General features: G+C 39.7%; 1 protein-coding gene across 3 annotated transcripts; it reads left to right on the plus strand.

The window, feature by feature from the left end:
- Positions 1-1,011: 1,011 nt before the first annotated feature.
- On the plus strand, positions 1,012-9,944 carry LOC144662597 (uncharacterized). Of its 3 annotated transcripts, XM_078523440.1 has the most exons (7): positions 1,530-1,558; positions 4,717-4,816; positions 5,535-5,844; positions 6,604-6,882; positions 7,242-7,381; positions 8,450-8,690; positions 9,514-9,896. In XM_078523440.1, the coding sequence occupies exons 2-7, from the start codon at positions 4,796-4,798 to the stop codon at positions 9,654-9,656; spliced, it is 1,134 nt and encodes a 377-aa protein (XP_078379566.1). In that variant the 5' UTR covers positions 1,530-1,558; positions 4,717-4,795; the 3' UTR covers positions 9,657-9,896. The 3 variants fall into 3 exon arrangements, with proteins under 3 accessions (XP_078379565.1, XP_078379564.1, XP_078379566.1); XM_078523439.1 differs by lacking the exon at positions 4,717-4,816 and having other exon boundaries at positions 1,012-1,558; positions 8,450-8,719; positions 9,467-9,944; XM_078523438.1 differs by lacking the exon at positions 4,717-4,816 and having other exon boundaries at positions 1,036-1,558; positions 9,514-9,903.
- The last annotated feature ends 1,477 nt before the right edge of the window (positions 9,945-11,421 follow it).

Here is an 11,421-nt window from a genome sequence, read left to right on the forward strand (position 1 = left end):
CTTTTTAAAATTAATTGCCGCACTATAGGGCAATAAATTCGCCCTTTCAAACGTGCATTTTTGAGGATGAGAGAATCCCCCCCCCCCCCCCTCCCTTAAAAACGACTGCGTGGGAGGCTCAAAGTCGTCAACGCTGCCGAGTCCCCTGAAACGTTGCGTAATCCCGCGTTGAACGGCTGTTACTTGCATTATATATTTGATCGTGTAGGTGACACAACAATTATTTGTCAGCAAACCAAAACTTGGTGTGCCTGTGGTGACCTCGAACAGCAGAGATACACACAGAGATACGCACGCTCAATGTCCAGAGAGAGTTTGGGAGATTGGGCACCACATATGCTGACGTAATATTTGCCACGTTTTATGTGACGAGTCATCTGCACTGGTCATTTGACACATAAAAGCTAACATGCCAGCTTGTCCACAACTATGTTTGTCACATAAAAATTGTCATATAAAAAGTGCTCTTGTAAACGCACCTTCAGAGCACGTCCGTTGATCGCCATACAATATTTGAATAGATCAAGAAAGCAACACACGAATAAGCGCTCGATGCCAGGGCCGTGTAAAAATATTCACACGTGTAATTCAAACTTAATTTGAGAGCAGGACTGAATAGAAGCCTAGAAAGCAATCGAACCCGCTCTCCCCCCCCCCCCCCCCTTCTTCTGAGGTTTAAGAACTTTTAAGCGTACTGTTGTCTTATCGAGCAATGCTCATGTGAATTTGCTATTGGCTTGTACAGGAAGTGTCGCAGAGATTCATTGCTACTTGAAAATCGAATGAAGGTGTTGGTATTAATTGGAAATCTTCCATTAGTGGCCTCGCCTTGCTAAAAAGCACTGTATTAATCGTGAAAATTGTAACAAAAGCGGCGTGGCTATGGATGGGCAGTAGGAAAGTGGCTTAAACTTGAAAACGTTGGCCCGGCGTTTAGTTTTCAAGTTTGACAGTGCTACTTGGAAGAGAATCACATAAAAGCCATTGATTAGAGTTTATAGAAAACTTGGAAATTGAATTAATGCCTTTTTTAATTTTTTAAAGGTTATTTTATTGATCAGTGAGTGTAACCTCATAGCTCTATCCTTATACGTGTTTTTTTAATGATTAGTGCTTTATTTTTACACTTAATGTATGGTATGCAAATATTATACAAGGAATAGGCCGAATACTACTAAAATCTCTATAACAATATTGAAATTTTTTCTGCAGAAATTAAGAACCTATTAAGAACCTAACTTTCCTAAATTTGTGTAAATAACGTTAACCCTTTATGTAAGAAACTATTAGGCTAACCTGAGAAATAATAGGTTCTTACTCGCGTGATTTTACTGTACTTTCGACACACGCATACGCAATTAGCACAACTCGTAGTTTCGTCCAAGACTTTGTCCGTTAATCGCCATACAATATCTTAATAGATACACCCCTTATGTCGCTTCAGGTAGCAACACACGAAAAATAAGCGCTCGATACCAGGGCCCTAATATAATTGCGTGCAAAACCCATGCACGCAAATCAAACTGAAGCCACAATTGCAAACCCAAGCTCAAATAAGGTGAGTCAAATCTTAAAGTTTTTTTACATTTATTTCAGCCTGACCAACGTAACCAATCTCAGGTGCTTCTAGTAAAATCGCTCAAGCCGCAGCACCGCTTATTAAGTGTACTAAAAAGCGCTCAAACAGGTCGGGCTTCAATGGGCCCAAATTGGTTGACGGTGAAGCTCTGTCGCATGTTACTTTTGAAAGGTAATCGTATGCAAATTTCCTCGTTCAATATTATATATATATGTCGGCGTTACGATTGTCGTAGGAAATAAAACATGTTTAACAATCTTTTACAACATTGAGATATCTTTTGCTCCGGTACTAGATTAATCGCAAGGGAATTGTACGGTTGATTCCTTTTCGTTATATATAAGCTTGTCACATGCGAGAAACATTGTACTGGAGAGAAACATTGTTTAGGGGGAGCAGGGATGGCGCAGTGGGGAGAGCACTCGCCTCCCACCAATTTGGCCTGAGTTCGATTCCCGAACCCGGCATCATATGTGGGTTGAGTTTATTGTTGGTTTTCGTCCTTGCTCCGAGAGTTTTTCTCCGAGTTCTCCAGTTTTCTTCCCTCCACAAAAAACCAACACTTCTAAATTCCAATTCGATCGGGAATCCGAGGGCCACAGGTTTGTTAGTCGAAGGACTGTAAAGTGCTACACTCATAAAATAAAGACGATTTATTTATTTGTTTTATTTTGTACTATTTAGATTCGGCTCTAAGGTCAAAGAAGATCTTTTATGTGGCAATGTGGTCTGGATAAGGAAACTGTTATTGCGTGATTTAAAAAGAGTCTGTGAATGAATAAAGGTCAAAACTGAGCCCGACAGGCGAAAACTTTACATAAACAGACATGGTTTCTTTCACTGATCATTTACATTATGAATGATGCTTCACTGATTAAAACTGAGAAATGAAAATTTGTGTTTCGAGTAGTAAGGTTTTCCATGCCAACCGGATGTGTAAAACAATAATACAACCTGAGATTTATTGGTGCGGAAGAGTGAAAGGTAACACAGACGTCGGGGTTTATTCGATATTTTTAGTCGAGGTTGACACAGTGTTGGTATTCCAAATTCAAAATTTAAGTGCCGTTAGTTTTGTTAAACGTTTAAGCAGATTGCGGCAGTGTTTCATTGACTACATAATAGGTAGCTTTGGAAACATACAGGTAGTGAAAGTAAACAAGAGTATAGGTCAGACGCTTAAAGGATGTGGATTTCGCAATCCGATTCATTCGCCAAATGTCATTTATTACTCAGTAGCGTCAGAGACGTGACTCTAGGGTCTGTACTATTGTACGCTTCGTTGGTTATCTTTAGGCGCGTTTACACGACAGAGAAATTTGGGTACGGACCTGTCACAAAAAGGGTCCGCACCTAACCACTTTTGTAGAGAAACAGTCAAATCAAAACGGGGCCATAGGCGCCTTTGGCCCCGTTTTGATTTGACTGTTTCTCTACAAAAGTGGTTAGGTGCGGACCCTTTTTGTGACAGGTCCGTACCCAAATTTCTCTGTCGTGTCGTGTACCTAGGCCCGCGCTGACTTTGAACTTTAATAACTTTTTTAAGATTTAACCAAACGCTGTCAAACTTTCTGAGTTTTCCTAAAATTTATCTGGCAACAAATTGGTAGGGTTGGATGATGTGTCAGGAACTTGACATCACCATGGCAACGGCATTTTGACAGGCATGTTTTCCCAAATTTGTAATTTTGCGTGTTTCTATTAATAAAAATCAACTTAAATGGCATTATTTTTACATTTTTACGGGTTTAAAGCACATTTTTATTCATTTTGAGTACTTTGCAATGATTTTGGGTGGTTTTCTGGCATTTTGGAAAAATTTTGAAATCCAAGATGGCGGATCCAAGATGGCGGCTGTTTTGACATTATGATGTAATTGTCACGTGATGTGACGTCACCATCCCACGTGACGTATACCAAAAGAAAGAGTTTCGGACGTACAATACATCCTATAAGTTTCATAGTGATTGCTTAAATATTCTGGAAGTTACATAGCGGGGGGGGGACCCCCCCCCCCCCGGTCTGAGAAGGTCCAAAAAAGCCCGGTCTGAATAGGGTTAAAACGCATTGCTAAGACGATACACGGAACTCACCTAGTCGTGATGATTCGTTTAGATGATCCCTATAGATGTCAATTTTTTTTTTCTTTTTGGTTTTATGCATAACTGAGCTCTGTCGATCTATTGTTTATAGTACAGTGTACAGCCTAAAATTTTCATTTGATCTACATTTAACTCTCCTCGTTATATCGAACACGCTGGGGACGTCGTTTAGTGTCCGTTATAGCAAGAGTCCGTAATAGCAGAAGTCATTTCCAGTCAAACCTCTTTCGGCGGGGATCTGGATTTTGTTCGTAATAGTGAGTGTCCGCAATAGCGGGAGTTGTCTGTATTTCCTTGTTGCTCGAACCGTTTTCACGTCAACCTAATTTCCTGATTTTAGAAGAATGATATTTCTGTGTTCAAGGTCTAGGTTAGCCCGCACGTGAAGTTTAGGAATTCAGATATGTTTGTTAACTTGTACTGATGAGTTGGACAATGTCCAGTTGTTTTCACGGGGAGCGACACGGGGAGTATATATACTTGAGAGTTCTTGCTGACCTTGGTTACGTTGGGACCTCCACGAGGTTCCTGTTTTTGTTTCGTGCAATTTAAAGCTGATTTCCAGTCCGTACTGCGCAGACTCGGGGTTTGTTTTCCTTTTTGTTTTGAATTCGTTAAAACGTTACACTTCGGTGACAGCATACATGAAGTTTTTTAGTCCGCCATTACAGGTCGTTTCGTTCAAGAATTTCCGATGAGCTGAAACGTCGGTTTGAAATAGCGTCAAGGTTCTTTTACTCGTTATTATTGTTTTGCAAGGATATCTGGCGTTAGTAATGAAGAAAAAGGTAAGTTTGTCGCGGAATTTTTAGTTTTGCTTGTAAACATTCCTCGGCGTGTGAGGCTCACCTAAACATTACAGCCGAGATTGCGCAGTACGGACTGGAATTCATCTTTAAGCTCTATGTTTTTTAAGATATTCATCGGTCAGTCGTGGTTGTTTATGAGTAACCTTGTAGTTGTGTTTTAAACACTTTGTTTGAGAATAGATTAGACTGCTTCCTATAAGTTTATGGTTCAATTGTGTCTTTGCAGTGCCTTCTTGGTTGTCGCTACTACGTAAAAAAAAATATCGGTTTAGACGAACAGCGGCAGTTTCTTTGGAGACGACAATATGTCTGGTGATCATACGTATGTAAGTTAATTCAAAAGTCTTAGGAACAGGAATCTAAGATCTATTGTTAATATTTTAGTATACGGAAACGTCGCTTACGCTACAGTCGATCTCCAGGTCATTCTATTTGTCGTTTAACCTTACCCCCATCATCGTACGGGGGGGGGGGGGGGATGGAGCGAGCCCCTCCCCAGAGTTTTCGTTACATTAGGGCGTTCGAAATTACTTTGCACTGAGAAGAAAGCCCGTAGCTTACTCTACAAGATGGCATCATATGACATCAAGTGACGTCATCAGAGCCGCCATCTTGGATCCGCCATCTTGGATTTCAACATTTTCTTAGAAAGTCACAAAATAACGAAAATTGATGCAAAATCAAGCTAGAATGCTTATGGAATGTTAAAATAAAAAAAAATCGTGCAATTCTGTTTCAAAAAACTGGGAAAAAAATGTTAAAAAAGACGATTTTTGGCAAGACCTGCTTGTAGTTATGACGTTGCCATGGCAACGTCAAATAACATGGTCACATGGATGACATATCAAAATTTCTGCAACTTGGGATGATGAACAGCTATTGAAAGTTTCAGCATTGTAGAGTAAATCACTCTTTCAAAATTTGGGTTTCACAAAATTTTACATTCATATCCCCCTTCCCCCCCCCCCCCCCCCCTTCCTTGTACGTCAGATGGTTAAACTCGCTGAAATGTCACTATCGTAAACGTGATTTTTTTCTTTTCAGTCTCCTCACAGCCACGTCCCATACGGCGCAGACGGGTCTGGGTACTACTCGAACAACGCATCTATTTGCTATAAAGCGATACTGGAATCCGTGCCGCTTGCTCTGGACGTTATAAAGTCAGCTACCGTGGAGCCAGGGTCCGTGTTTACCATCGCTGACTATGGCTGCGCTGACGGGGGCTCCTCAATGCCTCTTTGGTACGCATGCGTTCAGGAGCTAAGGAAGATTTATGGTGACGATTTACCAATTCACGTGATTTATGAAGATCAGCCCATTAATGATTTCAAGTCTCTGTTTCTACGCTTGCAAGGTAAAAAATGCTACATTGTCGCTTCAAGGTGGAGCTTTTAGGTTCATTTTCAAAATACAGTAAAAACCTGCGAGTAAGAACCTATTGTTTTTCAGATTAGCCTAAACACGTTCTTACATGCATAAAAGGTTATTAACACAAATTTAAGCTAGTTAGGTTCTTAATATGTTCTTAATTTCTGAAAAAAAAATTCAATGTTGTTATAGAGATTTTAGTGGTATTCGGCCTTTTTCTTGTATAAAAATTGCATTACATTGCAACTGGGATGATAAGGCTTCTAGGTTACGTATCTCCAGAGAGGATCCAGTATGTTGATTTATCATGATTTCTCTAAAGTAAACATTTTTTAAATCAATTTTAGAAATCAGAACCTGTTTTCAAATTCTAGGCTAAATCAGTTCTTATAAAAATGGATCTAATTTGCAAATTTTAGCCTGACAGGTTCTTAAATGTTAGGTTCTTACTCGCGGGTTTTTACTGTATCAATACTTTCTCTTTACCATGAGGAAAGCACAAAAGCTAAGCAAGCGCATAGCCTTTTGTGCTAAGAAGTAGCACAGCGCCTCAGTTGATTTTCCAGACGCAATACAACAAATTAAATGAGGCGTTGGAGTTTCGTTTTGTTGGGAGATAGATAGATAGATAAAACTTTATTTTGACACGATAATAATAAAAGCTAAAAGCTTGTGGAGAGAATAAATGTCTTCGGATTCTATTTTCACATTTCTGGGATTATTTTTTTAATTTACCTTCCCCTAGGATTCATGCCAGGTACAAAAAGATATCTTGCCGACTTTCCAAATGTGTTTGTCACGGCATGTGGAACAAATTTCTACGATCAGTGTCTGCCTCCTCAGTCAGTCAATCTGGCATTTACCGCCACCGCCATGCACTGGTTGCGTGACAAGCCGCGTGACGTACCAGGGGCGTCTATGCACATCATGGCGAAGGACCCGGAAACCGCCGAGAAGTTAAAGAAACAGGCTGCAGAAGACTGGGAACTGTTGTTATTGCAAAGGGCAAAGGAGTTGGTTCCAGGTTAGTTACAATGGTTTCGACTGTGAAGTCGACGGTGTGTGGGTGTTACGCTACGTTAGGAGATTTTTGCCAGCTGCTTCTCTTGTTTCCTTAAGTTCTTAGTTTCAGGATCACGCTGTAAAGAGACTGGTTAAGAGAACCGTCCTGCACAACATATATAGCCCTTTCCCAAACAGAGAAAATAAGCGAAGACATATATGTCGTTCAGAGGATATATGGACCGCTGCAGTCGGTGATCATGAAAGCGGAAAATAAACAGAGCAAATACAGGACAATATTCTTTATGAAAAACAGCAAAACTCGTATTGCTCAGCTAAGGCGTAGAAGTGTTTACTTTGTAATTGTTGTTTGTTATTTAGGAGGCCGGATGATACTTGTTGAGTTGGCAATTGATAAAGAAGGGCAACTTCTAGGGGTGACTAAGGCAACGCAAGCTTCCGTTTTTGATACATTGAGGGATTTGTGGCAAGGACTTGTAACTGATGGCTTTATTACTCAGGTAAAATTTGATGTAGTTTAAGTCTGTTTAGTCAAGGATCACAAAGAGGTTTAAGTACAAGCGTTCCGGTCCCATTAAAGCCGGGCTTAACGGCTCTGTATAACAAGCACACTCCAATCTAACCTGAGATCATGCTCGAAAAAAGAAAAAAGAACGCCTGATCGCAGGTTAACTTCAATCTAACCTCTCGCCCCAAGCTTCTGCGTAAAAGGTTTCTAAGGGTTCATATTAGGGCTTCAAAAACCAAAACGATGGAACTGTGGTTTACATGGCAAATTATTTAAACCTCTCCCCTCCCCCAACAATTAGGACCTTTTGAAACCCGGGGATCAGAGCAGCCATTTACTCCCCGTCAATCCCGCGCTACTTAGCTTGAGCTCGACCTGGCAACCATGAAATGCAGCCCCAAGGAATGGGGCCCATGCATGCAGGGAAAAGTTACAACTTCTAAACAGCAAAGAAAATGAAGCAGGGACTGGCTGCATCGACACTAGTACTTCATAATGTCGCTGCAACATGTTCCTTCAGCTACAATTTATTGTGTGTTCGTCTCTTAGTGTGTATGTAAAAAATGTAAATAAAAAAAAATGTAAATACAATTTTAAAGTCCATACGCGGGACGAGGTTACCCTCAGTGTCCGAGCCAGAGGCTCATGTATAAGACGTAGGACTGATACAGATCGAATTGGAATTTAGTAGTGTTGATTTTTGCGGAGGGAGGAAAACCGGAGAACCCGGAGAAAAACCCTCGGAGCGAGGACGAGAACCAACAACAAACTCAACCCACATATGACGCCGGGTCCGGGAATCGAACCCGGGCCACATTGGTGGGAGGCGAGTGCTCTCACCACTGCGCCATCCCCGCTCCCCCATTATCCATTTTTACTTGAACTTATTCTGTAAATAACATGTACATCGATATTTGTACAAACTTAATCAAAAAGTTATTATCAAGTAGATTGTTTTAACATCGTTGTAAGTTTTGCTGTTTAATTTTTATTTTCAAGTGAGAATTGCACGGGGGCGCAATAGAGTTTAGAAATATTATAACATGCATTATTTCAACAGGATGAATTTGACCAAACATTTTTTGCCTTCCGTATACGGACTGTGGATGAATTGAAAAAGCCGTTCGAATCAGAGGACTCAGCCGTTCGAAAGGCAGGCCTGTCCCTCGTTTCCATAGAAACTAAACTGGTTCCGTGCCCTCACAAGGAAAAATGGCTTAAAGATGGCGGTGATCCTGCTGAACATGCGCGTTGGTACCTCCCAACAATCAGGCGCTGGAGTAATGCTACCTTTATTGACGGTGGGGGGAGAGTTTATTTGTGTTTCGTAGTTTTATTTGTTGCTGTTGCTTGTTAAGCCAAACGCAGCATGGGAAATCTGTTTTCGCATTCTGTCTTTCTTCATCTTGAGTATCGATTTGTGTGGATTGCAGTTTAATAATACCTTGCTTTTGAAGCGTGTTCTCTGTAGTTTTTATAGTTTTGGTTAAAAATATAAAAGATGAATCAATGTACTAGAGAAAAACTTTCTTAGCCAAATTTTATCTTAATGGGTGTGTTGCGTAAATAACTAAATTGGTGTCATTCTTATTAAAACAAAAACAAAATGGAGGTTAAAGTGTACATTTGCAAACTGGGTCGCAGCAAAATAACAGCTGATTTCAATGACTCGTGGGCAGATAAAAATACTGACAAAAATCAATTTTCTGCAGTTTTGTTGTTGTTGTTGTTGTTCATTTTTCCACAAAATGCAGAGAATCGAAAGGGAAAGTGATCTGTCAATTACAAAAGAAAAACAGGTTTCAGCGAGCATCCAAGAGTGTTTAATCTGTGCACACTTATTGGAGCTGTCACAGGCGCTACAAATTCCCATTTTCTTTCTCGACGCGTGTGTTCGATGCATGACGTGGCGCGATCTTGCTGCATGAATTACATGCGCAATCAGTGTCAACGTCCTTTATCGGAGTTTTTGGCGCAAACAAAAAGGGTCGAATCCATATCATCAGGGATGCGAGGGCCTGCAGACTGAATAGATGCTATCTCGCTAGCAGTTTTGGCTAGCGCTCTTATGGATTAGATGTCGTGCGGGTTTTTGCATATGTTGTTGTTGTTGTTTTTTTCTAGGTCTGTCTGCTTCACGATCACCGGAAGAGAAACAGAAGATTGTGGATATGCTGTTTAAACGATACGAAGCTGAGGTCGCTAAGCGCTCAGGGGAGCATGGGCTTGATTTTATCAGCGCTTACATGGTGATAAAGAAGGATTAAGAAAACTCAGTAATGTGCGCTAGATGATCCAGTTTAGTACACATTGAAGACAGGATTGATTAAAAGTATATGCTTACTGAAACTTATTGTTGTAGCATGGTGATTAAATAAGAGGTGTTAGCCTGAAAAAAAAAAAAAAAACTAGTTTGATTTGTAAGGTTAAAAAATAAAGTTTCAGGAGTTTTGATACTCTGTATGTTCAGTAATCAATATATACCGGACAAATTCTTGTTCCCTCCCCCAAAAACGTACGTATAATGTAGTTCTTATTTTTTTTAGTTTCATTAAAAAAAGTCAAGGAAAATATTCCCTTCTAGGGGGCGTCGCTTATATAATAACACTGGTTTCTTCTTCTCGAGTTCACCGAGAGAAAACGTACGGACTTGCATCTAGCAAAAAAAAGTTTTGGCTCCACAGCAGGCTTTCATTTTGCATTGGTAAGCATCAAGAACGGGCACTCTGGCCAAGCTCCTATGCGAAAGTCCACGAATTAATTTATGCTGGATTTCCATTGGACACATAATTCTTTACGTACGTTTACGTGCGTGAAACAATTTAGAAACAATGTATGAACGACTTGCGTATACATTGTCTCTATTTTTTTTTTCACGCAAGTAAACGCACGTAAAAAAATTACGCGTCAGTGGTTATCCGCCTTAACAGACTTCTGGTCGTTAATGCTCAAATCTGATTAGCTGACAACCGAAGTGAACATAATCTCGTTCCCAGATCTCGCGGGTGGGCGAGCCGGAAGGCGAGATCTGGTCAAATCCTATTTGTACCACGTGATTGCTTGTCAGGAGTGTTGCAGGTGAGTCAATTGCGCATACCCAAGACAATTCTAAGAAAATGCCAATCAAATGAATTACGAATGCTTAACCAAATGAATATTAACGAATGCTTAACCAATTCCGTCTTTCCAGGAATTCTAGCAGAGTATTTTACCAAAGAATAAAGCAGAAGGTAATCATGAAAGCTTTCATAGTTCGGGTAAAAATATTTATTTGATTTAAAAAAGTGTTTATTCGGAACGGCCGTTATACATGCAATGACTGAGACTAGGCCTTTCTCGATTATGCTAGTAAAACTGGCATTTCATGCTACTAGAAATTCTCGCATAAAGCCAAAAAAATGCTAAAATAATGCCTGATTTCTTTAAAAAATGCCACTTGAATTCCAAAGAATGCTTTGTTTTATTTCAAACAAAACGTACGAACTCTTACATTATATGCTCATATCAACAACAGGTGATACTTGATAATTGTTTGTTTATAAAAATAAGAAATAAAAAAATATATTTTAATTTTTTTTAAAAAATACCATAAAAAAACACACGTAAGTAACACAACACAAGTACACAAGTAACACAACGCACAAACAGTCGAAACAGACAGAAAACAATCAAATTAAGTAATAAAAACTGTGAAACTTTAGGATTATTTATCCTTCTGAGTTCTGAGTGCTGAAATCTGGATCACAGTCATAAAAATTGACAGAAAATGCTAGCAATTCTTTTTCAAGAAAAAACGAAAAAAAATGCTCGTTTTCCCAAAAAATGCCGAAAAAAATGCTAGTATAATCGAGAAAGGCCTAACTGAGACATGTCTAGGTTGTATGCAAATTTGATCGGGTCTCGAAAATATTCTTATGGCGGATTCTCTGTTGTAAAACATCGTTATTCGTAAGAAATAGCTTTATAATGCTACGAAAACCTGAGAAGAAATCTTCTTGTCTTTTGAGGCCGACTGTAAACAACGAAACGTCC

This window comes from Oculina patagonica, chromosome 8 (genome assembly GCF_052425735.1).
Source record: "Oculina patagonica isolate OP01 chromosome 8, crgOcupat, whole genome shotgun sequence".
NCBI classification, from domain to species: Eukaryota; Metazoa; Cnidaria; class Anthozoa; order Scleractinia; family Oculinidae; genus Oculina; species Oculina patagonica.

Excerpts from the sequence above, each read along its gene's own strand:
- LOC144662597 (XM_078523438.1), top strand. The coding sequence starts at position 1,508 with ATGCACGCAAATCAAACTGAAGCCACAATTGCAAACCCAAGCTCAAAT. Across the intron at positions 1,559-5,534 it reads CAAACCCAAGCTCAAATAAG|TCTCCTCACAGCCACGTCCC; the intron begins GTGAGTCAAATC and ends TTTTCTTTTCAG. Across the intron at positions 6,883-7,241 it reads GGCAAAGGAGTTGGTTCCAG|GAGGCCGGATGATACTTGTT; the intron begins GTTAGTTACAAT and ends TTTGTTATTTAG.